The sequence below is a fragment of the Microtus pennsylvanicus genome, chromosome 1 (assembly GCF_037038515.1).
Source record: "Microtus pennsylvanicus isolate mMicPen1 chromosome 1, mMicPen1.hap1, whole genome shotgun sequence".
In the NCBI taxonomy this organism is placed as follows: Eukaryota; Metazoa; Chordata; class Mammalia; order Rodentia; family Cricetidae; genus Microtus; species Microtus pennsylvanicus.
This window is the reverse complement of record NC_134579.1, coordinates 26,271,040-26,298,809: the sequence shown is the minus strand read 5'-3', so window position 1 is coordinate 26,298,809 and position 27,770 is coordinate 26,271,040. Positions and strand designations below refer to the sequence as shown.

Here is a 27,770-nt window from a genome sequence, read left to right as displayed (position 1 = left end):
TTTCTGAGTAAATTGGGAACATGGAGGTCACAGGAGAGGACAGAAGGGGAGAGGGGAGGAAAAGAAGAGAGTGGAGAAAAAAACATAGCACAATAAAAATAATAAGAAATAAAAAGGAATATATTTTACTAATCATTTGATTGAATAGCTCCTGCTATGACACACTTCACGAGTTATTCGGTTTTGATAACAATTGCTCAAACTTGCAGAGAGATAATGACCTGAAGGCGGGATCTAAAGGACATCCATGCTGGTGACGATATGAAACAATACAGTGATTCTCCCATCTCTGTTATTGCAGGAGGTAGCATAGCACTGTGAAGTGCCCACTCATTCTCGATTCCCAGCTGCTGGGCCTCCCCACATGACACATACCCTATCAGAAAGATGTTGGGAACATCATTATTAGAAGTTAAATCACATGTGCATTGTTATTGGTATACTTTGAAAGCAAGTGCGAAGTAGAGACACAAAACACTCGTCTTTTAGAGATTTTTCTTGGTTTAAACATTCTACTTAAGGATGACGGACAGTAAATCTTTTTCCACACTTGCCCTAGTTGGCTTACGATTTCTGGGTTTAAAAATATCATGACCAAAAGCTGCTTGAAGAGGAAAGGATTTGTTTCCACTTTTACACTTTGCAGCCCATTATCAGGGGAGGCCAAGACAGGAACTGAAGCAAGGCAGGAAGCTGAGGGAAGGCACTAAAGCAGAACCACAGAGGAATGTTCTTCGAGACTAACTCAGCTTGCTTTCTAATCCAGCCCCAGACCGCATGCCCAGGGGTGGCACAGCACACAGTGGGCTGGGCCCTCACACATGTACTGCCAATGAAGAAAACACCCCACAGACTGGAGCACAGTAGTAAGACAATTCCTCAGCTGAGATTCCGTCTTCCCAGATTTGTAGATTTGTGTCAGGTTGACAAAAAACAGCCAATAGACACCAAAGGGAAGAAAATGATGCTAATCTAGAGCTAAATGGAGACAGGCTCATCCTTTCTAATGAGCGCAATTCAATTGAGCTGCAATGGCAACAAAACAATTGACTTTTACTAGCCCACCGTAATTATTCCACAGTAGACAGAGAGATCTACGCTCCTTTCACTAAAAGTAATTTTGGAAGCAGCATCTTTGCAGTGTGTACAAAACCAGGCGAAGAATTTTTTCTTCCCTGTGATTAGTGAATATTGTTTTAAAATGTCATTAAGTCAAATAACCATAATCTAATTAAGTCTTTTGTAGTTTTGAGTGGCTTCATGAAATGTCACAGGATTTATTTCACTTTTTTTCTTCACTTGACTGAACGTTCTTCAGCAGCTGGATGAAGTTCAACCCTAGAATTCTCATTCTGGGGGAACGAGTGCTGAAACGTGTTTGGGTTGAGATAGTCTTGTTTAATATGGTGTTGGAAAGCAGAACTGAAGGGCTTGCTCAGCACTTTCTGTCAAAGCATCATGCTATTGCTTGAGGCGAACTTCATTCCCTTCTTTAGGCTCCAATGGGCACAGTTAAAAAAAACAAAAAACAAAAAAAAAAAAAAAACCAGGCAGTTAAGAAGTTTCAAAGCCTGGGCACTTGGGCTCAAACCATTAGAGCATATCAAAGGATGATCAGAGGACCCCAAGAGAAGGATAGAAGAAAATAATGCTGCAGCAAAGTAAGTTTGCTTGCCTAGTGGGCTAGAGAAGGAATGTTAGCTACTTCCCTCTAGGAATGAGCTCGGCATTTCTGGTGAAGACAGGCAAGTTTATCCCGTTTTATAGGAGTCTTCGCACATTTTGTTTGCTTGATTCTTTTCAGGACTAGATTTCCCTCTTTGTACATTTGTTATGTAGGTTTACAAGGTGCATGGTAAGCTTCTAGAGAGGTCCAGGAGGGCTTCCTATGACATTTGGATCTGGCCTCAAGCATCATATGTTTATCTTATTATCTTCCTGGGACTTCAGTAACTCTCAGACCAGAAAGGAGAAGAGAAAAGGAACTTCCCAGATATCGCCCCAGCCAACATCTTCATGTTAGAGAAGAAGATGTGGCAGCCCTGAGGAAGGACATGGCAGGGCTACAGGTATTATTCCTAAGCCATAGAAGTGTTGATAAGGAAATCCCCAGTTACAGAGGCTCGAGGTTGCCCCGAGTGCTGTCACATTGTGAGTGAAGTGAACCAGAAAGGTCTCTGATATGAGTAGTCTTAACAGTGAAAGGCTCGTGTTATTTCAAAGGAATTTCTTGTCAAAGTCTGTCACTTCTGCATCGTGTGAAGTTGTAGCAGTACATGAGATTCTGGAATAGCTTGCTCAGAAATGCGATTTTGTTAGCATGCAGTCAGCCTAGTTATACACCTAACAAAGTTACATGCAAAGGGAATGGTTGGCCCCAAAGGGAAACGGTTAATATAAACCACTTCAGCATTAAGAAAGCATAGCTTGGAGGGAAATACACACAATTAGTTTTAACAAGGGACTGCTTTGTGTGGTGTAGTATAGGCTATAAACCAAACACAATTAAAACCTTTAGAATAAGGAGTTGGGGGGGGTTGCTCAATGGTTAGAGAACTTACCAGACTCATGTAGATATCAAAGATGGATTCTTAGCACCCCTATAAGTGTTGAGTAGGCATGATGACCTATCTCTAGTTTGTCTCCCTTTGAGGAAGGTAGAAACAGGGGATCCTCTGAGCAAGCTGGCTAGCAAGACTAGCTTTCTCAGCAAGCTCTGAATTTGATTGGCACCCTGCCTCATTGGATACAGTAGAAGAATCGTGAACAATGATTCCAACATCAGCCTCAGGTTTCCACATGCACAAGCACACCCCAACACACACACACACACACACTCCCACACTAGTGTGGTCATACACTCTTACACATGCAAACATACATGCATGAAAATGGAGGAAGAAAAACATCTAGAATAAAACATGACATTCTAGATGAAGTTATTCAGGTAGGATCCAGTCAGGGGCAGCATTTGAATTGATCCTGGTTGATCCTTTTGTTAATTTATCAAGGGTTTCATGAGTACTGGCTAGGGATCGGACACTCCCCTTGTTTGTTGGAACATATCAGTGGAAAAATCCCCATCATCTCTGCTGCTGTAACATTTGCATTATATCAATAATGCAAGCATGTTAGAAGAGGGAATTTTAAGTAGACAGAGTAGAAGGAATGAGTGTATAAATTATGAGTGTGCACAGAGTCTGAGGATGAATCTACAACATAAGAACACAAAGTTCATGGGTCGTGGCCACTGGAAGGTGGAAGTACCTCCACTGCAAGCCCCATGCAGGGATCTTTGGACCAGGGGCACAGCCACCTTCAGACCCCACCAACCCACAAGGTTTGGACTTCAGTGGGCACACCATTAAACTACACTTTCACCAGAGTAATGCTCCACTAAAAGAATTCCGTGTTGGAGTAGGAAGAAGTACGTTCCTTTGTAAGGAAACGCAACCTAGCTGTCCATGGAGTACCATGAAAACAGCAGTTAACCTAAGAATAATCATAGCTGCAGCAACTGTGAGCCACAGTCACTTCTTGAGGCCAGCAGACTCTGTGAGAAGGTTGCATAAATCTCCTTGGCTTACAATTCAACAACATGATTTATCCCAAAGTGGTTTATATAAGTTTAAATAATATCTTGGATTATAAGGATGTTGAGATTCAGTGAGCAGATGCACAACGCTGTGGTCACAATGCTGCCAGTGAAAGTATGAAAATCATCAAACCCTATTAAGCTCCAGTGGATATTTCAATGTCTAATTTCTAAATGTAATACATATCATACCAACTTTAGCTGACTTTCTCAATTCCACAACACTACATAACTACTAAAAAACACTACAGAATATAACAATTCCATAACCAATGCTACTATTTACTTCTCAACTATGTATTCACTAGGTAGATAGATAGACAGACAGACAGATAGATAGATAGATGATAGATAAATAGAACAAGATATAGAGAAAGGAAAGGAGAAATGGAGGGGAACATTAATTATCAAAATGCTTTTGATTGATAACTCTTTGTTATCTGATTGATAACTCTTTGTTGTCATGGTTATACAAACACAGTCACAGAGTCAAAGAATATTAGGTCTGTGGAATTGCCAAGCTTCAAGACAAATTTCAGTGGTTCTCAGTGTATACTGTGAGGACTACCTTTATCAAACTGAACAAGAATGCTTGTAAAGATGCTTCTGATCCTTGGATTCTCCCTCAAACAAGTGCATGTTCATGCTCACTTAAAATTGGAAGTCACTCTATTAACATAAGTGATGATCTGGGAGGGCCCTCTGCATTGCCTAATGGGCAGAACGAAAAGGGCTTAAAGATGGAGCAAAGTTCACTGCGAGCTTCTCTACAAGTAACTAGACATCAGTAAGGGCAAAGAAGCAAGGAAATAAGAAAATTGCGTTTCTGTTGTGCTTCCAGGCTAATAATCCATTGTTAAGGTTTTGAAACATTGCATATTTTTATCTTTATAGTATCATATGTAAATAGTACTCACTTTTGCAAGTGAAGATCGAAGCACTTCGCCCATACCGACTAGCTAATCAAAAGAAGGGTCAAAATTTGAACTCACATCAATTGATACTAAAGTCAATCTCCCCCCAAAATGTCCTGCTCCTGTTCCATGTTACACACCTCAAGTTAGTTGTCATTACATCAGCGAGCACCTTGTTTACAATGCCAGGTTTATGACAAAGCTTGGTTTATGAACAAACTGAGACCCTCAGTTAGCTGCCTCCTAGGAACTTTGCTGTTGCTGTTGTTGATTTTTAATTTCTCAGTGCAGTGTGGCTAGAGTGGCCAGAATTGCAGCCAACAGGAGCTTATCCATCCATTGTTTTACTAAATCCCTCCGGTTTTTACCTGAAAACTTCCTAATTTTCCACATAGCTTTTTTAAATGATTTGGCCATAACATGAATCTGCTGTGCCTTGCAAAAGTCAGGGCAATATTGACATCTCAGAATAAAAGAGAAAAGCTATTTTGAACTTGTCAAAATAAAGGCAGGGGAAAAAACTGTGTGAGGTATACAGAGGACATTTTAATGGGAGCAGCCTCCTGTGACAAGAAAGAACTTTAAAATGTGCTTTTCAGCCTTACAGTTAAAAATCTTAAGTCAGTGAAAGCCACCAGTGTTTACAGGGAAAAGCTTTTCAGCTGATGTTCACGACTCAAAGCCCAAATCCCAGAGAGCATGTCTGTCGTGAGCCGCGTTTTACCTACTGGTTCGCAAGCAGAGGGGCTATAAGGGCACTGAGAGGCAGCCTGGCAGCAAACCAGAAGTATTTCGACCACAGTGGCATGTAAGTTCAAGAGTTCAGACACATTTTCAAGAATTTCCCTTTGCAATGGCAATTAGAAGCCTTTGCTGAAGTCCAGCTGACCAGACTCAAGACCCGAAGGGAAAGGGCTGCCCTGTAGGGCCTGCTTTTGATTCTCCTCCTGCAGATAACTCCATCTGAGTTTTGTGACCTCGGCTTTGAGGACAGGCTGCTCTGTGCTAGAGAAAGCAAAGAAATGAGATCCTAGAAGCCAAAACCTAAGTTTATTTTCTCTCTGAGTGATTCCTTGAGAGTTAAGATGAGTCTTTCTGGGCAACTCAGATATGAAACAAGTCACGGAGCTAGTGAAATTCAGTGTAGTGATGATGCCTAAGTATCCTTTCATTTCTTCTTCATTTCGGGTTGGAGTGTGCTCTTTCCTCATGGCATATACAAAGTTCACAACCACAGTATAAAGTGAGGAAAGTTCCCATGCTCCATGGTTTCCTCAAGACCTCGCCCCGAGGATGCAGTGTGACAAAGGGAAGGAACAGGGCTGTCTGGCTCTGGGTCTTGCAGGGATTGTTACTGACTGTCCTCTTGAAGAGCCTTGATGTCATGAAGTATTGCCTCAGTTACCATAAAGGTCACATGAGATCACCTGGGAGAACATGAGGTACACCTCAGCTACTGTGAAGGTCACCTGAGATGGCACATGTACACTCCTTCACACCTCCAGTATGTGATCAGTATGACTCTCGGGCAACCCAAAGTGAAGGGACATTCCAAATCTTAGTGATATGAGCACCCAGTCACTAAGGCTGGCTCACAGAGGAACAATGGCAATAGCATCTCCACCAGAAGATGTCTGAAATAACCCTGGTGAGCTGGAGTCAGAAACATGTTCTTGTTCTACAGGGCAACCTTTAATGGTCATGAATTGCTTGCATTTTTGTTGAACAAAAGAAAATATTAGTTAACATGTAATTCCATAGTCTGGGGAAAATACAACAGAAAATACTCCTACAGCAACAAAAGTAGAAGCTTCTAAAATTAAGTCATTCATTCATACATGGGGCTGTTAGTGATAGGGCACTAAGGGAACACAAAGTCATCTGCTTTCAAGATTGAGGTAATTCGCCAGTCTGTGATTACATCATAAATAATGTTAGAAGACTATTCATACTGCAGGAAGTCTGTTGTCACTGATCTGGGGCTTGACTGATTTATGTGGGAACATAAGAAGATGTTAATTAATTACATAGTCTACTGGAGACTAGCTGGCAAAGTCAGAGCCACTGCCTCAAGCAGCAACTGAGTTCACAAAGTAATTTTTATGAGAAAATTTCCAAATTAGTATTTGGCTTTATTTTCAAAAGTCTCTCTTTTCCAGAAATGAGTTTTTTCTATTTTCACTGATTCGTTTATTACAAGGCATTTAAAGGTCCCATTCATGTTTAAATAAATTATCACAAACTCTTTGGTTTAATGCAACTCAAGTTTATCCTTATACTTATTTATTTATCTGTGTGTGTATGTGACTAGTATGTGAGTGTGTGAGTTGTGTGATTGTGTTGTGTGTGTGAGTGCATGCGTGTGTGAGTGTGATGTGTGTGTTAGTATGTGTGTGAGTGTGTTTTGGGAGTGTGTTGTGACAGTGTGTGTGGGTATTGTGTGAATGTGTATGTGTGTGTGAGTATATGTGTATGTGCGTGTCTGCAGGCACACACTTGCCCCAGAGTGCATGTGCAGGCCACAGGACACCAGGCTTGAGTTGTTCTCTCCTTTCAGTATGTTTTCCCCAGGTTTTGAACCCAAGTGTTGGGCTTAGCTTAAGTGCCTTACCCACCGAACCATCTCAGGGCTACACAACTTAATTCTTTTACAATTCTGGAAGTCAGAAATCTGACAAGTCTTATGGAGCTAAACTCAAAGGTTGTAAGCCTGATTTCTTCTGGGGCCTGTAAGGAAAACTAAATCCCTTCACCTTTCTCTGCTTTGGGAGACATTCCCTGAGTCTTGTAGAGACTTGCTCTGACTTCAAAGTCAGTGATGCAGCATCTTTCAAACCTCTCTCTGACTTCCGCAGCTGTTGTCATTTCATCTCGTATGGATTAGCCCCTTCTCCTACAGAGCTTTGTGGTTACATGAGGCAGAGTCAGGTAATTCAGGTGATCCTTCCATGTCAACACTCTTAACTTGGTCATATCGCATCTCTTTGACATAGTCTAGCTTACAGGATTGCCACATGGGCATTGGAAGAAGGACAGTGTTATTCACTCAACAGTTCAAGACCTGCATCTGTATAGTATCCTTATGCATGCCTACACAGTTTGGTGGGTTTAGTTTCTTCAAGGTGCTGAACACCTGGGAGGTTTCCTGGATTGCCAGAAAAACAAATTTCCTTACTGCTGATAAGTCTGGAATCTTGCAAATCATAGAACAAATGAGAGAACAGTTTTTTAAAGAGGTTTTCTAGACCTTAGTTCTATATTTGAACACTTGGTCCTTGTCAATAGGTTTGCAATCTTTGATTAAATGAGATTTGTTCTCAAATATCAAAGTTCTCCATATATGACTAACGGGACACCATATAAGCATATGTCCATATGTAATAGGAGAACATCTGTCATAATGATACTACCTTAAGCATCAAAGTATCAAAGCTGAACTGTACCAATAACCATCTAGTGTACCAGGAGGTCAGAGTATCAGCTCCATCTTCCCCCTGAGACTCTAAGTTCCAATTCCATTGCCAAAACCAGTTTCCAGACTGCATTCTCAAACAAGAGAATAAAATGAAAACCACTGGATGGTGGTGGGGATGGAGTCCTGATAGAATAGATTGCAAAGAAGGTAGTCACTAGTTTTATGTAATCTCGTTGAGACCAGAAAGATATTCTAAGGTCAATCATCTTTCTGAACAGGAATAAATTCAAATTTCATATTTTGGAATGCATGTTAGGAAAATATCACAGATCTTAAATTGTACATCTTATTAATAAACTTTAAAAACTGAGTTTTGATAAAATTTCAACACATTTCTTTGCACCTACTTAGATTGTGCATGGCTATTAAACTTTGAGTCACAATATTTCATTTCCTCAAATTCCATATTCTATACACACTCATGTTCTTCCATTACCTGTATTTGTTCATGATTTGGAATGTAATGTATCTTTTCACCATTGAAAGTACAACTCACTTATCACCTTACATACATGTGTGTGCACAATGCGATCCTGGGATGCACACAAGCCTTTCATGACTTCTTAAAAGTAAGAAAAATAAGCATGTGAATTAGCATGACCCAAAGCAGCACATTATTTATAACATTATACATATATATATATATATGCATATGTATGGAGCTACATGTTTATATGAAAATAAACTTGTCAGCATATTTCACTAGACTATTATTTAGATAGCAACAATTATCCACAATTAAGCTTTATTTAATAATATGCCAAGATCTGATGATCAATCAGAAACTTGAAAATTAAGTTTAAAAGGATCTGTCACAGAGTATAATTAGTATTGATACAAAATTCTGTCCTAATCTTAACTCAATAGATTGCATACATAAGCTTATGCCTTCATTTGTAATATTGTGCGACAATGTTAGCCAATCTAATCAGTAGACCAGTACAAGAAATTTATGACAATCAAACCATCCCTTCCAGCAGAAAAAAAAACTGAAAAATTAGTGTGTTTGATCTATATAATTCACACCAAAAGAATAAAAGGAAAAGCAAATAATATTTTGTTAGTGAATTTTTAAGAAACAATTCTGTGTGATCAAAATGCACATTGATTACCTGGACTTACATCTTTGCACAAAATGATTTTGGGGTAACAATTTCTGTGATATTTTCAAATACATTTTTATTAATACTCTTGAGAATGCCATACATGCATATTATGTATTTTGATCCTAGTCATCTGTACAATATCCTCCTGATTTCTCCTAAATATGGCCCTATTCCTCCAAAATTTATGCTTTTTTTTAAAGAAATTAACCCACTGAGTCTAGTTGGCACTTACCATTCACTCATGACTGTGGGGCCATCCATTTTAGCATGGCTGACTAACCCCGAATGAAAATTGACTCTTCCTCCTTCTTTCATGACTACCAACAACTGTCAATAGCTCCCCAGCTAAGGGTGGGGCTTTGAGCGCCCTTCTCCCTTCTATGCCAGAATATTGACTGGCTTTACCTTGGGCAGGCCTTGACATGCATCATAACCACTGTGGATTTATAAATCGGATCTTTCATGTGCAGAAAACAGTATTTCACAACACAACAGCCCTGGTCAAACTCCAGCTCTTATAATCTTTCTGCTCACTCTTCTAAAAATGTTTCCTGAGCTTTGAGGGGAGAAGATATAGTACTAGCGTCCCCATGAGGACCGAGCAATCCAACATCACTTGTTCTCGGTGCTTTGACCACTTATGAGTTTCTGTGTTAACTGCCGTCTGCTTCAATAAGAATTCTCTAATGAGGTCTGAGAGCTGGACATAGAGATCTGAATTTAAAGGAAAGTTTGATACTAAGTCTATTTTGCAGAATAATGATAGACTGACCTCTGGGATCTATGACCTGTCCAGACAGAAGTTCTTGGCCAGATTTGCAATAGTAAGCTTGCCTTTCCTCCTGTGGAGTAGGCATCAGATCAGGAAGCTGTTAGTTACCCTCAGAACATCGGTGCCACCACTGCACCCACAGGCGTGTCTGAAGACTGTAGCCTTTGTGTTTACACGATAGATCACCAACCAGCTAACAAAGTACCAGTTCCTGATCATCCCTGCTCTCTATGGAGAGCACACACACACACACACACACACACACACACACACCTCCTGTTTGTGTTTACACGATAGATCACCAACCAGCTAACAAAGTACCAGTTCCTGATCATCCCTGCTCTCTATGGAGAGCACACACACACACACACACACACACACACACACACACACACCTCCTGTTTGTGTTTACACGATAGATCACCAACCAGCTAACAAAGTACCAGTTCCTGATCATCCCTGCTCTCTATGGAGAGCACACACACACACACACACACACACCTCCTGTTTGTGTTTACACGATAGATCAACAACCAGCTAACAAAGTACCAGTTCCTGATCATCCCTGCTCTCTATGGAGAGCACACACACACACACACACACACACACACACACACACACCTCCTGTTTGTGTTTACACGATAGATCAGCAACCAGCTAACAAAGTACCAGTTCCTGATCATCCCTGCTCTCTATGGAGAGCACACACACACACACACACACACACACACACCTCCTGTTTGTGTTTACACGATAGATCAGCAACCAGCTAACAAAGTACCAGTTCCTGATCATCCCTGCTCTCTATGGAGAGCACACACACACACACACACACACACACACACACCTCCACACACACACACACACCTCCTGTTTGTGTTTACATGATAGATCACCAACCAGCTAACAAAGTACCAGTTCCTGATCATCCCTGCTCTCTATGGAGAGCACACACACACACACACACACACACCTCCTGTTTGTGTTTACACGATAGATCAGCAACCAGCTAACAAAGTACCAGTTCCTGATCATCCCTGCTCTCTATGGAGAGCACACACACACACACACACACACACACCTCCTGTTTGTGTTTACACGATAGATCAGCAACCAGCTAACAAAGTACCAGTTCCTGATCATCCCTGCTCTCTATGGAGAGCACACACACACACACACACACACACACACACACACCTCCTGTTTGTGTTTACACGATAGATCACCAACCAGCTAACAAAGTACCAGTTCCTGATCATCCCTGCTCTCTATGGAGAGCACACACACACACACACACACACACACACACACACACCCCTCCTGTTTATTTTCTTGAGACTGTCTCAGCAGACAAATACCCAGTACTGTGTACACCTGGCTGTATGTCAAATCAGAAGCTCCTGAGACACTAAATGCTCTCTGAACCATCAAAGGGTGGCTAGTGAGCTGAGACTAGTCTCTGAACCCATTATCAGAGAAGAAATGATTCAAGTCTTGAGTTAGCCAAAATAGTTCTGAACTGACAGGTTTGATCAAAGCTCAGACTTAGAACACATAATCAAAGGAGGAAAGGGAAGAAGAGAAAAGCAATACAGACAGAGGTTAGGGATTGTTAGATGCTATTACAGTTTAGACTTTGCCCTAGGTCTTAGGAAAATACAAAAAGATGTTTCTAATTAGTGCCAATGACCCACGCAGCTCACTCTAGTGGGCAGGGGTATTGAGTGCCTTCGTAGAACAGTCTCTAACACCAAGGATATTTTTAAATCAGTTGCATGTGAACTGTCAGGATTGTAGAGAAATTACTGTTTCAGAAGCTGCCAGGAAAGACAAGGATTCCTGATGCTCTATGGAGCAGTTAAATGATAACTCTTGTACCCAAATGATTTATTACGTAGAATATCTACAAATTAGCCTGCTGAAATGGAACTTATATAATATTAGAATAAAAAAATATTATTTCTCCTCAGCATCAATTTAAATCATGCCAACTTTTTGGCTTAGTTGTGAATTCCAGTTAGGTTTTAGTATCACTTTTAATACGAAGAAATGACCTCTTGCCGGGCCTGGTGATGCCAGCAATGAGGGGTGGGCAAAGGATGTATTTTCTGTCTTTGATTTAATGAGGGGTGTTAACCTTTGGGATCTCCATAAACCTCCTATTCCCAAATCCTCAGAAAAACAATAGTTTCTAGTATTCAAAGGGAAAATGTTTGAAACTATTGTTCTTAATAGTCTATGTTCCCTACAAGAGGACATTCTGCTTTCAAGTGAGTATCTGCCTTTCTGTGGGACACAAGGCATTCACCATGGCAATTGAGAGTGACCACATCAGGGCAAAGTTTAAGGAAGGATTTAGTATCCTCTCCATATCTAAATTGCCTTTAGGAAAAATAAGCAAAGAAGTCATTTTAATTAACTGGTATTTCTAATTGTCTACTCTAAAAGCCTATAATTGGGTGTTAGAAATTTCCATACCCAAGTCATGTATATGTGCATATGTTATATATATATTTAAAGTTAACAACTTATCATTTCTTGAGAAAAGACATAAAATAAGTCATAATGGCTAAGAAAACATTTTTTTATTCTTCTCTCTGTTTTTGATTCTTATTTTTTGTCCATTAGATGGTATGCCCAAAGGAAAATAAAGCAATCACATTATTTGACTTAGTTGCTATTAAGTGGTAATTGTCTAAAGATCTAACAGGGTGGATATTAAAGCTCTCTCCTAAAATAGGGACAATTATATAAGTATTGTTTTCAGTTAAGTATACTGTAATTGTGCCCTCAGCAATGTATCTACATAAGGCAAGAAAATTATGATTATGAAGAATGTAATTGTATGTCATTATCTAAATTATACATGGTTTAGAATGTGGGTTCCTTACGGTTCTTATTTATGGCACACAAAAATTGTATGTTCACCTTGATCAATAGTTAAATTGGTAATTAATAAATTCTTAGCAGCAATTAGCCCAAAAGTTCAAAGGTATATACAAATACAACTTATCTAGGGATGGGAGACAGGTAGACATGCGTAATGTTGGCAGTGTTGACTTTGAAGGTCAAAAAATACAGCTTGGTAAAAACCCAGGCAGGGAGTCTTTGTAGATATTTGAGGCAGGGAAGGAGGCATTGTCAGAACATGAAAAGGGAACTTTTTTGCCACTTGGATGTGCAGGGAGAAAAGCAAGAAGTGGAAATTACTCTGCAGTGGTCGGAACAAACACTAAGTCCAAGAATAAAGCTAATGCACCTGAATCCAAACAAAGCAACACAATAGGCACACTCTATACAAATAAAATTGGATTTCCAAACTGGGCTTTAAGACCATGCTACAAGCTATATGCTACATCAAGAGGTAAATGCTACCGATTCTTTACATTTTCAGAGAACTCCATAAATTCTGCACAATGGGCTAAATTGATTCACAACACGACCTCCATAAAAGAAAAGCCACCTTCAGGAAAAAGCTTTCCCCAAACCTTGTAGAGCTTAATGAAAATAACTACCTCCTTCCAAACCGATCAGGAGGTGGGTTAGGCCTGCTCATTGCCTACAATGAACTTAATCCCAACGTTTAACACAGTAGAGATTTCAACTGAACCAACGCTTTGGGCAAATTGTGCTCAGATGCCAGGCATTTGCGGTAACCTCAACACCATGGCTAATTTTGTAGCTTTTATTTCCACAAAGCCAGCCTTTGGCTTAAAAATAAGGAAGTGGTGACTACAGAACAAAAATAAAAATTGGTATGTTATGGGTAGGGGACTGGGAATTTAGGAAGTGTTGGGTTACACACAAAACTCGGTCTCTTTGCATACTGAGGCATATGAAACTGGTAGCTTCAATGGCCTATAGTAGTCATAAGAAACTAAAATTCTAAAGTATTAAGAGATACAAATTATGGATACCCTAAAAATTCAGTAATGTCAATGATGCATCCTTTGTCCATATCTTTTTCACAGAGGAAGAAAGAGGTAAGGTGCACTTTTTTTGGCAGTAGCTTAAAGGGGGTTTAAAGTGACCTTGGAAAACAGAATGTTATGACCCCTTGGACTGTTTTTATTCAGCAAACAGATGATTTTAGAATGAATCTTTGTTTCCTGACCAGTTAGAGTGCACTCCACAGGACTGACTGTGTCTAAATGTTAGGGCTGGTACAATAAATGAGAACTAATAAAACAGCAAAGTGGTCCACGTTCAAGTCAGTGAAGCAGAGCAGCACGTAGGATTCATGATACAGCTGAGTAACTGGGTCCTGGAGTGAGTCAGAGACATTGCTCTGCTGATGGGCTTGGGATTGGGGTACCTGCTAAGTAATAACACTATACTCTAACTGTCCTCAGGCTCGGTGGGATGGCTTGACTGGGCGTATCACTTTCAATAAGACCGATGGCTTGAGAAAGGATTTTGACCTGGACATTATCAGTCTCAAAGAGGAAGGAACTGAAAAGGTAACCTCCTTGATGATGAATAAAGTCACCAATGGACTCACTGAAGAAAGGGCACATTGTTCATGCATTTTAACTAAATGACACAGATAAGTGGGAGAATTATAAAACACCTTTACTAGCATATTCCTTAGCATCCAGTATTCTAGAACATTCTCTCATGTTGAAAGGTAGGCATGGATGGGATAGATTCTCAAATTATATGTGGAACTAATAGCATTAACTAACATTCATTGATGCTTGATCTATAAAGCAAATATGTATTTTTGTCTACATAACCTTATGCACTGGTGTCCTTATGCCTGTTTCTCAGAGATTTTATGAAGTTGAGCTTAGATTTGGAACTGTGGGAATTGCAGCCGGTTTAGCTATGGTAAAGCATCCAAGGGTTACTCAGAAATTAATTTTAGCTGAACTCTATTTTGAGATTGGTGGCAGAGGGATGGAATAAAATAGTATGGAGAAGGCTTACTGGAGCAAGTTAACATCGCATCCTTAATTTAGGACAAATGCTGCAAAACTTCATTTTAATACTGCACTCTCACTTTAGGATTAGTTTAGCTGGGAGTCTCAATTTCAAAGTTTGAAGTTTTATTTTAGTTATTATTTAGACTAACACAAATGTTAACTATTAAGCAATGATGATAAAAGAATTTGGTTTCTCAATATATTCCATGATTTCAATCTAATATCTATGGTCACAAGTTTCAATCAGTATTTATAGTTTGAGAATTTGCCTTCAGAGCCCTAAAGAACAAAAGATGTTGAAAGCCCAATGATGTCACCTGGACATAAAAACCCCATAAACCAATACATTTTCATATAGTAGTGACTCACACACAAAACATGGTACTCAGTATAAAAAGAGTACTTTGAAACAATGCGTTGCTCGTTTAATTTCAAGTAGTTGAGTTTATAATTAAGGCATGGGAAGGTTCGAGTCTGTTTCATTGTTTCCTTTTACTGGGACACATTTTCCTACCTTGGAAGATTCTGACTGCCTTCTCCCCTCACACTCCAGCCCCAAGCACCATTCATTGAAACAAAGATTAATTAGTCTGGATGTTGTAGAAGGCTCTCGTGGGCATCAATATGTTTAAGAAAAACAATTAGCTTGCAATTTCGAGAGGACATGGGTCTGTGGTTTCCCATTTCAAAAACACTGCTTACTCCCCTTTCCCTAGTTGGGTCTTCATTCTGTCTCCCTCTCCCTGGTTGAATCATCTTTACCCTACTGTGTTCCTCTGCTGGTTTAACAGAGAACAAAGCATCTGCCTGCCCTCTATAATTGTACTTTTGGACCAGAAGGAACAGAAAAGAATGTTCACTATAGCCTAAAGCTTGTGGTTATTTAAAGGAATTTATCTGTTTCTCTAGGCCTACTCTTTTCTGCCTTTTTTGTCTTTTGTGGGGGAAGTAGTACTGTTAAGGAAATATTTTTGTTGTTGTTGTTCAGATAGGTGATGAACTAGATGGAACTATTGTGATGTCTCCACAGCTATCTATATACACAGCAATATTGTGCACATTCTACTAGTGGTTCTCTATTAAAAGCGAAATCTAATTAGATGAAAGTATTTTCTATTTGTTTCTTACCTATTCAATGATTGCAATAACTTTTTTCTTCAGGTGACTTGGGCTCAGTTCCTGAGATTGCTGGTTGAGCCTTGAAGGCAGTGGGGGACGCTAACACATGTCCCTCGAGAGCCAAGGGAAGACATGCCCACACTTTCCATGCCTGCTTCTCTGGGCTCACAGGCGAACCATTATCAAAAGTCCATCCACCACTTGCTCCCAACTCTCTACTGTCTGCAAACTCATAATCAAAGGATACATCATTTGCCATATTTCTCTGTGTAGCTTAGGAAGTGTGTGTGTGTGTGTGTGTGTGTGTGTGTGTGTGTGTGTGTGTGTGTGTGTTGAAAGGCTGGCTGATATTTTTATCCTGAATTCCTTCAACATCTCTCTTAAAGCATGATGAATATCTTTCAACTTTGCAATACCTGCAACATTCATACAGGCTTCAATTACTTTCTACTATTTGAAGTGAGCACGCTATTCTGTGGTGCCCAGCCTTCATTTCCATTTCCTTGTTGTGCCTATTGTTGGTCTTTATATGAATTAAAATGCAAAATTCCAACCAACAGGTGAGGAGTGCCATGCACTCTGTATTCTTCATGGGTTCCATGCTGCATTTTAATTGAGTGTTTTTTATTTTTCCCACTGGAAACCAAGGCTGCTGGTGAAGTGTCTGTGCACTTGTATAAAGTGTGGAAGAAGGTTTGTACCCTGAAAACAACAGCAGGACACTTGGGGATGGGGTGGCTGCACCCTGCCAGTGTTAGCAAACCAGTAGCTTAGCAGTTGCAGATGAGGGGTGAGACCCCACAGACGCGGGGAGCAGGTTGTGTTTGCCCTTAGCATTACGAGGAATTGAGAGTAGACATTTGCTGGGTTAGTGAGTGACAGGTGGGTAAATATTCCCCCTAGATTAGCTTTTCCACTGGACAGGATCAGTGGCTGGGAAGACTGCAAGCAGGTTGCAGCGATGAACCCAGAGGCCCATTTTAGGTCTTCTCAAACCAAGGAACATTTCCCCTAAGAAGAAAGAAAGCGATCTGACCCACCAGATTAGCAGTCAAGGCAAGGGTACTTCCTGCAATGTCACTACCGTAAAATGTGGGCCATTTTCAGAAGCTCCCCTTTCTTATACGCTGTCTTTGTATTGTCAGAGTCTTGAAATTTATTTTAGAACTGGTTTCCAGAGGACAAATTGTCAGAAGGCTTTTGATGGGAAATGAGATTATCTTGTGGAAGTTTAGCACCCACTATTTCATAGTTTATTGTACAGGATCATGTTGCCAGCCACTGTGCATAGATTTGCATAAGCAGATGTGAGACCCAGAAAGATTCTCGCGGAGAAAATGTCCCAGTGACAGCCAATGTTACCTTGTCTCCATTCTTGCTCCTCACTCCCACCTCTTTTTTCTTCCTCTATCAGTCTATTTAAAACCAGTCGCTACAATTGCTCTTGACTGACGATAGACTGTAAATGACTTCAGGTTGTTGGGCTTGAGCAGCTTGTCAGGCTCCCTTCCACTTCTCAGATGATTGGCTGAGTCACAGGGAGCTTAAACATCTTCTACCAGTACCCAAAAGTCTCATCATCCCCTTGGTGGCAATCAGCAGATGATCTCAGAAATGCCTTTTAAGTATTAAAAGTCGCAGGCTTAATAAACCATTTTATCGATGAACAAGTTGCCAAAGGCACACCGGAGGTGAACCAGTTTCCCCTCTGGTAGGAAATAGATGGTTCTACCCAATCTTTCTGAAAGCAGCTTATTGCTTAAGATTCCTGGCACTTTATGCTAGACTGAATTAATTTAAACTAAATACTCTGGGGGATAGAGTCTAGTCTCTGAAATTAAACTCGAGGGAGAGGGACAGGCCAACAGGCACCACAATACTGTGGCATGCGCACCCACATTAACAACTTGGCCTTGCTAGCCCATGACTTTCTTCCTCATTGCTGCGAACCCTGCACTGCTCCCATTATCAGCTGACTAGGTCACAGTTCATCTACTCTTCTCAGTAATGGCACTCCAGTCCAGGGACTCAACAGACAAGTTGCACTTCCCTAAGCAGATTCTGTCTTAAAGAGAAGAGTTCACTCCAGCATAGTCTTAGCCCAGGACTTTAAAACACCAGATAGATCACCTGAAATTCTTTGCAAGCGAGGGAGAGAGTAATCTTTACAAGACACTTCTTCGCTAAGGAGCCTCAAGATACAGAAAACAGAAACACCTTTAGTTTTGTTTTTCATACATGCCTGGTTATTTCATTCAGCCATTTTAGATTCTGCTGGTGACTCTGGCCTTGGAAAATAGACCCTAAAGGTCTCTTAAATAGCCTGCTTCACTTGTTAAAAGTTGGCTCAATATTCCCTGGACATTCATTCACACATACTTCTCAAGTATCAAATGACTACTTCCTCGTGCCAATTTAGACAATAAGAGAAGGCGGACCGGACAATTTGAGTATTCCTCCCCACACATAAGAGATCCACATCCGTGGCTTCCCAGCAGTGAATTACTGCTGTTGGCTTTTGCTTCACAGGCTGAAAATTGAAGTGCTGCCTCAGAGGCACTCCTCCCTGGTTGCAGAGCATGGCCGCAAGGCCAGCATCTGGGCATCTGGTTAACTGCACAGCCCTGTCCAGCATGCATGCACCATCGCATCACAGAGTCCCACCTCATCAGAGACATTGGCTTGCTGACAACCTGCCCATTTATTTCAATTAAGAGGCAGAGCCAGTACAACTGATCGCCCTTGCCTTGCTTCTCATACTGGGATGCTTTTATTTAATGATTCCCCTGCAGTACAGCTAGCAGGAAAGCTGTCTCCTTTTCCTCATTTTACAGAGGCAGAACTGTGCTCTTGGGGCTGTGAGAGGTGCTCAGGTAACCAATGGCAATGGTCTCTTAGAGCTCCACTTACCACTTTGCCTCTGCTGGGAAAAGGAAGATGAGTCGGAGGCCAAGTGGGAGTATTTGTTGAAAGTGTGAAGTTTTATTTTAGAAAAGAATATTACAGCAGCATTTAATAATGCCATCTTTGAAGATGAAAGATGTCATTTAAACACACACTTAACAATATTAATGGGAATAAGAGGTAAAATGCATTCTGAATTTAAGAGTGGCTAAAGACGCAGCATGTTCTCTAATACTAAATCAGAAGCTGAAGTCTCTTCTTCTCAGTGCCTATGTCAATGTTTAATTGAAATTTTTCTCAGGCCCACCTTACACATAGTTTTCTCATGCAATACAACCTAAAGTATAGCTTGGGATAAGAATGAACGGACAACTCATTTACCTTGATGTGTGTTTCCTAAAAGCTAAGGTTCTGCCCCAAAAGCATTGAAGGAGGAAAGGTTGAAAAGACTGTGCCCAGTTTCCCAAGACAATGGCTCACAAAAGGAGAAAGACATTCTCCCATTAGCAGGTAGATTACATACCACAACACAAGAGGACCTGAAACTATTGACCAATTCCCAAAGACTCAGGCTCATACCCCATGGTACTCCTAATATCCACTCCGTAGACAGCTGTTACACCTTGTGCTCCACTCAACTCCATTAGCCCCTTCATCTCTCCAACAAATTAACCCTGCTTCATATGGAGGAGAGAGAGTGAAATAGTTTCTACTTATGTGTGGATGTGTTGTAGTTCTTAGAATTTTCTCAAAGAATTTATAGCTCTAAAATGATAGCTACAAGCTAATGATGCTAATGAAATCAACCAAAGAAAAGAAAGGAAAGATAGAAGAGACCTAGCATGTTTTCATGGGAAAACTGTTTAATTATGAACAAAAGGAAAGCCCTTTTAGATTAGAGAGATATCTCAGTGATTGAGAGCATGTTCTGCTCTTCTAGAGGACTGGGGTTCTATTCCCAGTACTCACATCAAAATGCTCACAACTGCCTGGAACTCCAGCATGAGGGAATCTGACTCCCTCTTCTGGCTCTGAAGGGCATATATCCAGAGAGTATGCACACATACACACAAAGAAAAATAATTCTTTAAAAAAGGAAGATATTCAAGTATCAAGCACAGATCTCCCCTATCTGTCTGAACTTGTCCATATGCTAGAGTCATAGACACCTCCTGATTTTCGTGGCTCATTTCCTTTCATGTTTTCTAAATTAAACAGAAAAAAAAAGACCTAGCAATCCCAAATTATTTCCCAAGGTGGGCTTAAAGAAATTGCTGTAAAAGTCATTTACATGACTTGTATTATTATTTGTGCAGCTTTTACCAGACAAGAGTACTTTCACCTTTACCGCCTCATTAGATCTTCTCACCATCCCTGTAACATAGAGAGCAGGATCCCAGAAAGGTTAGCATCCTATTTAAAGTCACACAGTCACTGCCTGGCTATTTCCACCTCATAGCCAAACACATTCCTTGTCCTGAGCCTAACAGTAAGTGTGCATAGAACTGAGCCAAATAGCTCAATTTTTATTTTTTATTTCCTAGGTCATCTCAGATGCTAAATAAATCAATGTATGGGTGGAGTATCCTGTACCAGAATTGTTTGAGAAAAGTCTGGATTTTACTTTTAAGTCTGAGATATTTTCATGGGCAAGGAAGATCTCTCGAGACTCAAGTCTCAAGTAGAAATTAGATGATGTTTCATATACTGATTAAAGAACTGGAAAGTTAGATTTCATCTTGTACTAATTTCTTGTGTTAGCATGCAGAACAATGGATTTCATGATAATATTTTCATGCATGCATACAAGTGCACTCTCTTCTCATCTCCCCTTGTATTATGTATGGTCCCACTGGTTCCTTACCTCTCCCGAAATCATCTCCGTTTCATGTCATATCTGTGCAAAATTTCAAACACACCCTGCACAGACAGCTGGAAAATGGTCTTTTATTATTTTTTATTTATTCTTCTCTCATACAATGCATCCCAACCAAAGTTTCACTCTCTCCACTCTTCCCATTTCCTCCCTCTTTTCCCCTATATCCACCCCATCCCATGTCCCTGAAGAAAAAACAGGCCTCCCAGAGGCATCAGTGGAATATGGCACAAGTTACAATCAGACTAGGCACAAGCCCTCACATCAATGCTGGCTAAAGGTAACCCAGTAGCAGGCAAGGGTCAAAGATGCCTCCACTCCCACTGTTCGGGGTCCCAAAACAATACCAGGCTAACAACCATAACATATATGCAGAGGAGTTAGCACAGACCCACACAGGCTCAGTGATTTCTGCTTCAGTCTCTGTGAGCCCCGATAAGCCCTGATTAGCTGATTCTGTGGGCCTTGTTCTCTGGCTATCCTCCAACTCTGTGGCTCCCACTATTTCGCCTCTCCTCTTTTGGGGGTTCAGTTTTTCAGTATTTCTGTTTTGACTCTGACACATCTGCTGAGGTCAGGTGATGCTGGACAACTTCAAATTTGGGCGTCAGGAATGATCCACATGTATCTTATAGGACTTACCACAGTAGCAGCAATCAGGCCACTAGGGAAATTAGAGGACATCATTTGTAGGGCCATGGAGCCTATTGAGTGCCAATAATCACCACTGGCTCTCTGATACCAAAAGTAAAAGTCAATAAAAAACAAGATTTCCTTATTGGAAGAGCTCAAGGTGAAATGGACACAAAAGACAGATAAGCAAGTAAGAATGAGGAAGTCATGAGGTGCTCAGACAGAAAGAAGCGTGCCCTGGGTCATGAAAGACATGAGGTGCTCAGACAGAAATAAGCGTGCCCTGGGTCATGAAAGACATGAGGTGCTCAGACAGAAAGAAGCGTGCCCTGGGTCATTAAAGACATGAGGTGCTCAGACAGAAAGAAGCATGCTCTGGGTCATGAAAGACATGAGGTGCTCAGACAGAAATAAGCGTGCCCTGGGTCATGAAAGACATGAGGTGCTCAGACAGAAAGAAGCATGCCCTGGGTCATGAAAGACATGAGGTGCTCAGACAGAAATAAGCGTGCCCTGGGTCATGAAAGACATGAGGTGCTCAGACAGAAAGAAGCGTGCCCTGGGTCATGAAAGACAGGTGGAGCTCAGACAGAGACGTGCCCTGTGTCCAACTGGGATGCTTGAGAACCCCCCTCAGCACTGGCTCCTCAGCAAGGATAAGTCCTGAATTTTGTCAACCTCTTGTCTGTGTAGATTCTCCCATCTGTCTTTCCTTTTCCAATTCCAAGACCCTTCACCACCCACCCTGCTCTTTCCATCCCAGTAACCACACATTTTAAAGGAACGGTGTTAGTAGGGTAGTGGCATGTTGTTTGATGCCAGCAGAAAGTCACAAGAGTGCTTGTCTGTTACTATGTACTGTGTCTTCCAGTGCCTACAGTTGGGCTTGACATGGACGGAGGTGCTCAATGAACACACTATAGAGGGAAAATCTGATAGTCATTTACTCCTAATTTCTTAATTTAAAAAATAGCAATGAGCTAAATAATTAAAAGTAAAAATTCCAAGTCATTGTAGTGACGCACAACTTTAATCCCAACACTTATGAAGCAGAGGAGGCAGATCTCTGAGTTTAAGGCCAGCCTTGGTCTACAAAGGGATGTCTTTGTCTCAGAGAGAAACCCTTCCAAATAACCAAAAATTAATTAATTAATTAATTGAAAATAAAATAAAAATGCCTCCTGCACCTGCCTTAAATAGCCTATTTTTTTTTGATTCTGTCTCCACCCTCATTTTCCTACTATGTCACTTTCCTATACGAAGCCTCCACTGTAATGTCCTGGTGCCCAGGATATAAGCTTTGGTTCCCATTCCTGGTATAGTGGGCCCTTTGTTTTAACGTAAGTGCTATTGTGGGCACCTGGCAGCCTCTGATACTCTGTGTTCTGTGCAGATTGGGATTTGGAACTCCTACAGTGGGCTGAACATGACGGATGGCAACAAAGACAGGTCCAACAACATCACTGATTCTCTGGCCAACCGGACACTCATTGTCACCACCATTCTGGTAAGCTGTGAAGTCCAGGCTTTTATCTACATGCCCACACTCGACCTAAAAGGATCCTTCCACTGTCTTTTCCAGGCTGGCATTTCTGTCTGAATATGTCTATTTTTTAAACTGGGGAACTAAAAGCATACATTTGTGCTTAAAGGAATAAAATAAGCTCTCAAAAGCTCTCTACAGACCGTCCAGCTCACTGGAACCCAGCTCCATTCTCACTTCTCTCTGCCCCAGCCCGGGATTCTTTCTTCTTCTCTGCTTACTGAATTGCTGGATGGTTTTAAACAAGAGGAGACTCTAGCCAAAGATCAGGAAAGTGGCATGGGTGTGGGAGGGTCAGAGATAGCACTTTCTGTGACCCTTCTGTTTTATCAATCATTTTCCATGTCTTTCCATAAGCATATTTTCTGCAATGTCCTTCCCCTGCACCCATGTTCCAGTTCTCTGGACTGGGGCAACACTCCCATCTCTTCTTTGTCTCTGCCTTGGATTTCTCTAGTTTCCTGGTATAATAGGAAAACATTGCATTTCCATTCTTACCCCCCCCCATCCAATGGCTCCTCTTCCATTGCCTCATAGCTCTGGAAAAAACCCTTGTATTAACTGATCTTCAAAAGACTTGTGACCCATTGCAATCCTGATCTCATGCCCAGCTATCCACTGGACGTAGGCCAGCCATTTTTCTCTTTCTTTTCCCAAGGAATCTAGGTGGGCACAATCCACTCTTAACTCTGCATTTGAAGATGTGCTTTGCTTTATTTCACTCAGTCCTTAGTATTAGAGATATTTATCTTTGAAGTTGCCTTGTGAGAATTGTTTATCAAAAGTAGATCTGGTTTTATGCTGTTGCTGTTTTCTTTTGTTTTCTTCTGGCCATTACTTTTGTTGCAACCACCTTATAATAGGGTTTTGTGGGGAGGACATTTTGTTGTTTTGTGTTGTAAAAAAAGTGGCGGGCCACTTCTCACCGCCTGGCTGCCCGGCTAGCATTACCCAAAATAATTACATAGAAACTGTATTCATTTAAACACCATCTGGCTGGTGGCGCATGCCTTTAATTCCAGCACTTGGGAGGCAGAGGCAGGCAGATCTCTGTGAGTTCGAGACCAGCCTGGTCTACAAGAGCTAGTTCCAGCACAGGCTCCAAAACCACAGAGAAATCTTGTCTCGAAAAACAAAATAAATAAATAAATAAATAAATAAATAAACAAACAAACACCATCTGGCCCATTAGTTCTAACCTCTTATTGGTTAAATCTCACATATTGATCTAACCCATTTCTAACAATCTGTATTGCCACTTGACTGTGGCTTACTGGCATGAGTCTAACCAGCGTTCTGTTCTGTCTTCCCTGCCCATCTAAGGGCTGCCCTATCAAAAGGCCTAGGCAGCTTCTTTATTTAATCAAAGAAAGTAACACATAGACAGAAGATCCTCCTACACCAGTTTTGTTTTGAAAAAGTTCAGTGTGTAGAACTGACTGGCCTGAACCTCCCCTATGTTGCCACTGTAGGTAACAATTTTCTATTGCATTTTCATGACCCAATTGTCAGTTTACTTGATGAGAAACCTAAACACACAGGGCATCTCACCAGTAGAGTAGTTATTATAATTTCATAAAACAAAACAAACTTTTATTTACTCAAGTGAGAATTAGTAAGTTTACATATGCATAGTAGGAAGACAGATATTACTCATAAGGTAAGGGACTTATCATGCAAGCATCTTAGGGAAGCATTATCAGATTTGAGATACGAGGTGATTTCAAATAAGACAACATGACTGGTGACGGAGGAAAGCCTAGAAACAGCCAACTAGCATAAGGAGAAAGTAAGGCTGAAAATGGAATGAAGTTAAGATCGAAAAATAGAATATGTGATATACACCGTGTTTCAAAAATGGAAGAATTGTATTTGATGGTCCTCATTTTTCCCTTATAAGTAGACATTCCTAGGTCAAAGCCTGAGTGGAGTTCTGCAAAGGAAGCTTGAATGTGGTCACGCCTAGAGGAGGCATGTAGGGCCCCAGTGTCCGCCAAGCCTTTCTATCTTGTCAGAGTCAACATTTGAACAGCACTGTATCACTGTTGCGCCATGCATGAAACATGCATGCTCTACAATGGTGCAAGGAAAAACCCCCATCTGCAGGGAGAAAAAAAGGAAAGAAAGAAAACACATATATGAAGGCTTCTAAAGCAGTGACAGACAAGAGTAGCAGAAACGGGAACGTAAGCAACCGACTTTAATACATTCCATTCTTAAAAGCCAACTTCAAATGTTGTGTATCTTCAGGCTACTGATGGAACACTTTCCTTTTCATTATAATGGAGCTTTCATACCTGATTTGTTTCACTCAGGAAGAGCCCTATGTGATGTACAGGAAATCCGATAAGCCCCTCTATGGAAACGACAGATTTGAAGGATATTGCCTGGATCTACTGAAAGAATTGTCAAATATCCTGGGTTTCCTTTATGATGTTAAACTAGTTCCTGACGGCAAATATGGAGCCCAAAATGACAAAGGAGAGTGGAATGGGATGGTTAAAGAACTCATCGACCACGTAAGCAATAATACACCTGATTGCTTTCTCTAAAATGCCCTAAGTGAGGAAGTAAGAGGAGAAAAAAAGAGTTTATTCAAAAATAATAATAATAACTTGATACCAAAGTCTTGAATAACAACTTTAGTGTCCCACGTTTTTAGCCACCTGCACACAAAATTTACAAAGGAAAGCAAAGCCACAAAGATATGAAGTTTCCTCAGTTTGGAAGGATGAGGGAAAATAAAAGTTGAAGATTAAAATGTATACATTTATGCCAAAGGATAAGCTTGAGGGGTTTTAAATTAAATCAAGATTCTAGAACCTGCGACTCAGAGAAAAATCTCATCTTGTCAACTTACATGACCAAATTGTTTATCCCTTCCTTTTCTGAAATGTCCTTGATAAAGACATCGTCATGCAATTTTGGTTTAAAATGTGTGCACGTGTGCGTGGGCACACGCAACTTACCCTAACCTACATCTCTCCATATTTTCTGGTTTGTCTTTGACAACAAACACTGAAATATAACTAAAATTAGCTTCATGCATTTGTAGTTGAGACTGGGAAGTAGAGATGCTGAGGGAAAGTCCAGCCATCCGCAGAGAAAGGAGGCAGTCCAGCTGACAGTTCTGCACCTGTTTTCACAGAGAGCTGACCTCGCAGTGGCCCCTCTCACCATCACCTATGTTAGGGAGAAAGTCATAGACTTCTCCAAGCCCTTCATGACCCTGGGCATCAGCATCCTTTACCGGAAGCCCAATGGAACCAACCCGGGCGTCTTCTCCTTCCTCAACCCCCTGTCTCCGGACATTTGGATGTATGTGCTGCTGGCCTGCTTAGGAGTCAGTTGTGTGCTCTTTGTGATTGCCAGGTAAGCTTGAGCATACTGAATTCATGACAATGGTCTGTCAGCCACAGACTTCAGAAAGCCCTGGTTTAAAGTACAATTTTACCTCTGCTCATTGCTGCATTTTCTCAAGGTTTCCGTGTACAGCTATTGTGTGCATTGAAAGATAATTATCCCTAAAGAACATTTTTAAAGAAACAAGAAAGTCCTTTATATTAATTTGACTTTTTCCATATTTCAATTCACATAAAATCACTATTTATTCTATTTTCTGATGAATACAAAAGAAAAATGCAATGGATCATCTGGGATAGCTAAAGCATTATTAAAATAACAATAAAATGATTTAAAAATATTTGGTTCTTGAAATAATTAAATAAGTCAAAGAGGAAAAACCAGTTAGCTAAGAATCACCATAGCAAATAAAAAACGTGTGAAGATTGAAAAATTGAAAGATACTGAAATTCTTAAGGATCTGCTTTGAAAATTTGTGAGATTATTCTTTAAAATCATTGGATGGTTAATAAGAAAATCATAGAAGTAACACTAAAAAGACATATAGATTGTGGAGTATTGATTGGTTGTTTGATTGATTGACTGATTGATTTTGTACTGGGGATGAACTATAGAGTCTTACGTAAGCCCTATACCACTTCGCTACATTCTTAAGCCATTATAAAAAATTTTATGATCGTCAACAAGTCAACACTTTAAGCTTTATCTTTCAAGATTAAATTCTGCCCTCTATATGTAACCATTATACTTCACACAATTCTTCCAAAGATATTTATCTCACTCAGTAGACCATATATTGAAAAGCCTTTGACCCTGAATTTGAAACCGCTATTTTATTTACCTCTTCCTCTTAAACATTTGATAGCCCTGGACAAACCTTTTTGGAAGTTATTTTTAGTCATGTCCTTGTTTTCAATCTTTTTCATCTTTCAACAAAAGTTGATAATAAATATTTCCCCTAATCAATTTTTGTCTTCTCTCCATGAATTTCTAAGAGAAATATTTCTTCATGGCAGCACTTTGTCGTTGCTCACTGTCCAGTTTTGATGAATGACCAGTAACTTTTCCCCCAGCATAATTACAAAAGAAAGCTTGGGGAAATAACCCAAGCAGCGAATGTTCAGAAGACCCACAAGATGGACAGAGTCAAGCCAAACAAGTGACTTCTATGGACATTTAAACTTTCAATGGAGACGAAGTCTAGTTTTCAACACCTTCTAAAAGTGCCATTTCCAAATCTCAAATTTTATGTTTTTTGAAATAGTGATCAAAATTCTCTTTCTGCACACACACACAAATTACCAACTTCAAAATGGCAATCTTATCAAGGTCAAGAAATCATGCTCAAGATAATTTTAAAAAATATTCCTCGAAAATAATTTTTAGTTATTTATTGATCTTTGGAGAATCGTCACAGTTCCTAGGGGAAGTTCTTATTACCCTGGGATAGCCATGTACTAATGAAGTGCCCTCTCACAAGAAGCACATCACATGGTTCTGCACTGTGACATTTCTCTGCCTGAGATACACCCCTAAGTAAACAAT

At 40.5% G+C, this 27,770-nt stretch overlaps 1 protein-coding gene across 12 annotated transcripts in view; it reads left to right on the top strand.

Annotated features, from left to right (window-relative positions):
• The window catches only part of Grik1 (glutamate ionotropic receptor kainate type subunit 1), a 385,263-nt gene that overhangs the window by 310,977 nt on the left and 46,516 nt on the right, over positions 1-27,770 (top strand). For 7 of the 12 annotated variants that reach the window (XM_075959398.1, XM_075959383.1, XM_075959438.1 and 4 more), the window contains exons 8-12: positions 14,215-14,322; positions 16,555-16,599; positions 22,713-22,826; positions 25,178-25,381; positions 26,011-26,234. In XM_075959398.1, coding sequence (XP_075815513.1) covers positions 14,215-14,322; positions 16,555-16,599; positions 22,713-22,826; positions 25,178-25,381; positions 26,011-26,234 — 695 coding nt within the window. The remainder of the gene's footprint in view (positions 1-14,214; positions 14,323-16,554; positions 16,600-22,712; positions 22,827-25,177; positions 25,382-26,010; positions 26,235-27,770) is intronic. The other 5 variants (XM_075959428.1, XM_075959390.1, XM_075959436.1 and 2 more) reach the window with 3 other exon arrangements.